General features: G+C 40.5%; 1 protein-coding gene across 1 annotated transcript; it reads left to right on the top strand.

Annotated features, from left to right (window-relative positions):
- The first annotated feature begins 253 nt into the window (after positions 1-253).
- Positions 254-2,155, top strand: LOC104101681 (uncharacterized). Its single transcript, XM_070183901.1, is given in 3 exon segments — positions 254-1,487; positions 1,490-1,517; positions 1,519-2,155. Coding segments are annotated over 3 exon segments (1,488 nt in total). The 5' UTR covers positions 254-475; the 3' UTR covers positions 1,967-2,155.
- Positions 2,156-2,890: the final 735 nt, after the last annotated feature.

Below are 2,890 nucleotides of genomic sequence, written 5' to 3'. Positions count from 1 at the left end.
AATAATGTAAGTTTCCGGCGAAGGGATGTCTTGCTTCAATGTGGCTCCGTCACTAAATACAATACAATCAATTTTAACTAAATAATCAAAACAAATATTATTTTGGTGTAACAATACAATTCGATACAATGGGTAACAAGCATCCAAACAATCTCTAAATAGACACAGCAAAAATATTTTCCATAATTCGAGCTTATTGACTATAAAATGAGTTCGCGTTACTAGGCGTAAATTTCTACTCAATCGCACTAGGTTGCACAGACTTTCCATAAAATCGCTGGTGAGAATAAAAAACCCTCTCCGAAGGCAAGTTAAAATCCCCCAATCTTGTTCACCGCCTCCTCCATTTTCAGAGTCGAATCAAATGGACTGACTCACTTATCAACCCCCCCAAAAACAGTTGCTCTCACTTATTATTGCCAACTCCAAAACCCACTCCCAAAAAAATTCTCCCTCTCCCCGCTAAATTGCGCCGATGGAGAACTACTCCTACACCTCTTACCCTGAATCCGGTGATTCCTCTCCCCGTTCCCGTGAAATCGATTTCGATAACACTGCCTCATGGGAAGATCCAAATCAAATCCCTAATTACAAGGTCAAATTCATGTGCAGCTATGGCGGTAAAATTCACCCTAGGCCTCATGATAATCAGCTTGCTTACATCGGCGGCGAAACCAAAATACTCTCCGTTGATCGGAATACAAAGTTTCCTCAGATTATTTCTAAGCTTGCTGCTATTTGTGATTCCGATACTGTGTCGTTTAAGTACCAGCTTCCAGGTGAGGACCTTGATGCCTTGATTTCGGTTACTAATGATGATGATCTCGAACACATGATGCATGAGTATGATCGTCTTTATAGAGCTTCGCCTAAACCAGCTAGGTTGAGGTTGTTTCTATTTCCGGCGAATCCGCCGTCGAGCGTCGGAAGTGGAGTGCCTCAGAGTCGGAGTTTTGGTTCTGAGGATTCAAAATCGGAGAAGGAGAGGTTTGTTGATGCGTTGAATTCCGGCCCGATTCATGCGTCTCCGGCGGCGGGAGCTGTTGCATCGCCGTCTGGAAGCGCGGATTTTCTGTTTGGTTCCGAGAAGGGAATGGTACCTCCACATGTCAAACTAAGAGATCCGAACGTTGAGCAAGTTGTTAAGGAACCGGAGATTCCGGTTCATGTTGTGGATGATAGGATGATCGGGACTGATCCGATCCAGAAACACATTCAGGATCTGCAGAGGTTACATCTAGAAGAGCAACAAAATATGTATCGTCGGAAAAGCGACGATAATCTGGCAGCGGCGTTCGCCGGAGGTCATGACTATTATGTTCAAAAGGTACCGGAGAAAATAGCTCCTGCGGCAACCGTGCCAGGAACAGTACCTGCACAGGTAGGATATTGGCAGGAAAAGCAAGTCCCTGGAGGAGTACATCCGGCGAGCAGTCTCGGTACGGAACAGCCGGTGTACATGATTCAAGCACCCGCTGGAGCATATCACCCGCACCAGCACCAGCACCAGCACCAGCACCCGCAATTTGTGAGGCCAATGGCTGGACCGCCGGGTCAAGGTTACTACGCCGTTCAGAGGATGCCACAGCAGGAGCCTTATAGGGATCATCAGCCAGTTTACAATGTAATGCCCAGTGTACCACAAGCGGTGCCGACAGTACCAGCAACTCTGCCATCTCAGGGAGGACCAAAAGTGGCTGGATATTCCGAAGGATATGGGATGGTGAGACCAGCAACTGCAATGGGAGTTGGAGTAGCAGATGCAGGCGGGTACACGCAGATGGCCTACGACGGCGGAGTAGGGAGACAGATGTACTATCCTCCACAAGGTGGCGTCATGGCTCCACCACCACAACAACCTCAGTACCAAGCAATGCCGCCGCCGCAAGCGGTGGTTAGCTCCGATATGAGAACTCAAGAAGCTGCTAAGGCCTGTCCTGTCAAGGCTACGCAAGCATCAGTGTAATTCTTGAAGCTGTTTAATTAAGGTATATGAATGTCTTGAACTTTTATATGAAACTTAGTAGCAAACTAATAAAATAAAAGTACTAGTAGGGTATGAGTTTATAATATTACCTCTTATTTCTGTTCGTCTTGAGAAGATTATGTGCCATGTTGTGTACATTTTGAGTGGAAAATGAGTTTCATTATTGCATTTATTTCTGTATCAATTATTTGTTCCTTTTATTACGATGAATTTTGTGGGGGCTTTTTCCGGATTTTTGTGTATTTCCAATTTTTCACCTGAGTCTTTTTGGAAAGCCACACGCTAATTTGGAATTGGTGTAATTACTAGGGTAGTAATTACCCATCCTAGTAATTACACGGTCTAATAATACAATGACATGTTTGTTTGTCACAACGTAATTACAGTATAATTACAAGCGTACTGTTTGGTTGCACAAGTGTAATTACACAGTTAGATTATATTTAAATGAATTATCAAAATTTAAAAGTTAAAAATAATAAATATATGCCTATAAATATTTTTTTAAAGTATAAATGATATTAGATTTGGTATTTAAGATGCATATTTTTTCTTGAATATACACTAATTAATAATCATATATTTATAACTAATATTGTAAAAATAATTTTTATATATTTTCAAATTAATAATATTTAGTTTAATTAATTATAAAAACTAAAAACATACATTTTGTAAGAACATCATGGAATGTATGTTTGATAAAATAAATTAATATTTATAAATATAATGTCATAACATTATGTAAATGTTAGACAAAACTAATCTATCTATTTTAATTAAAAAGGCAGAATAACCTAAATGGCACTTGAACACTTATCATTTCGGTCCCCAAACTTATCATTTTGCCAATTGAACACTTACACTCGTTCAAATTGTGTATAATAAACGCTTATGACATGA

This window comes from Nicotiana tomentosiformis, chromosome 1 (genome assembly GCF_000390325.3).
Source record: "Nicotiana tomentosiformis chromosome 1, ASM39032v3, whole genome shotgun sequence".
Lineage (NCBI taxonomy): Eukaryota > Viridiplantae > Streptophyta > Magnoliopsida > Solanales > Solanaceae > Nicotiana > Nicotiana tomentosiformis.
Note: the sequence above shows the minus strand (reverse complement) of the source record. Positions and strands in the feature narration are given on the sequence as shown.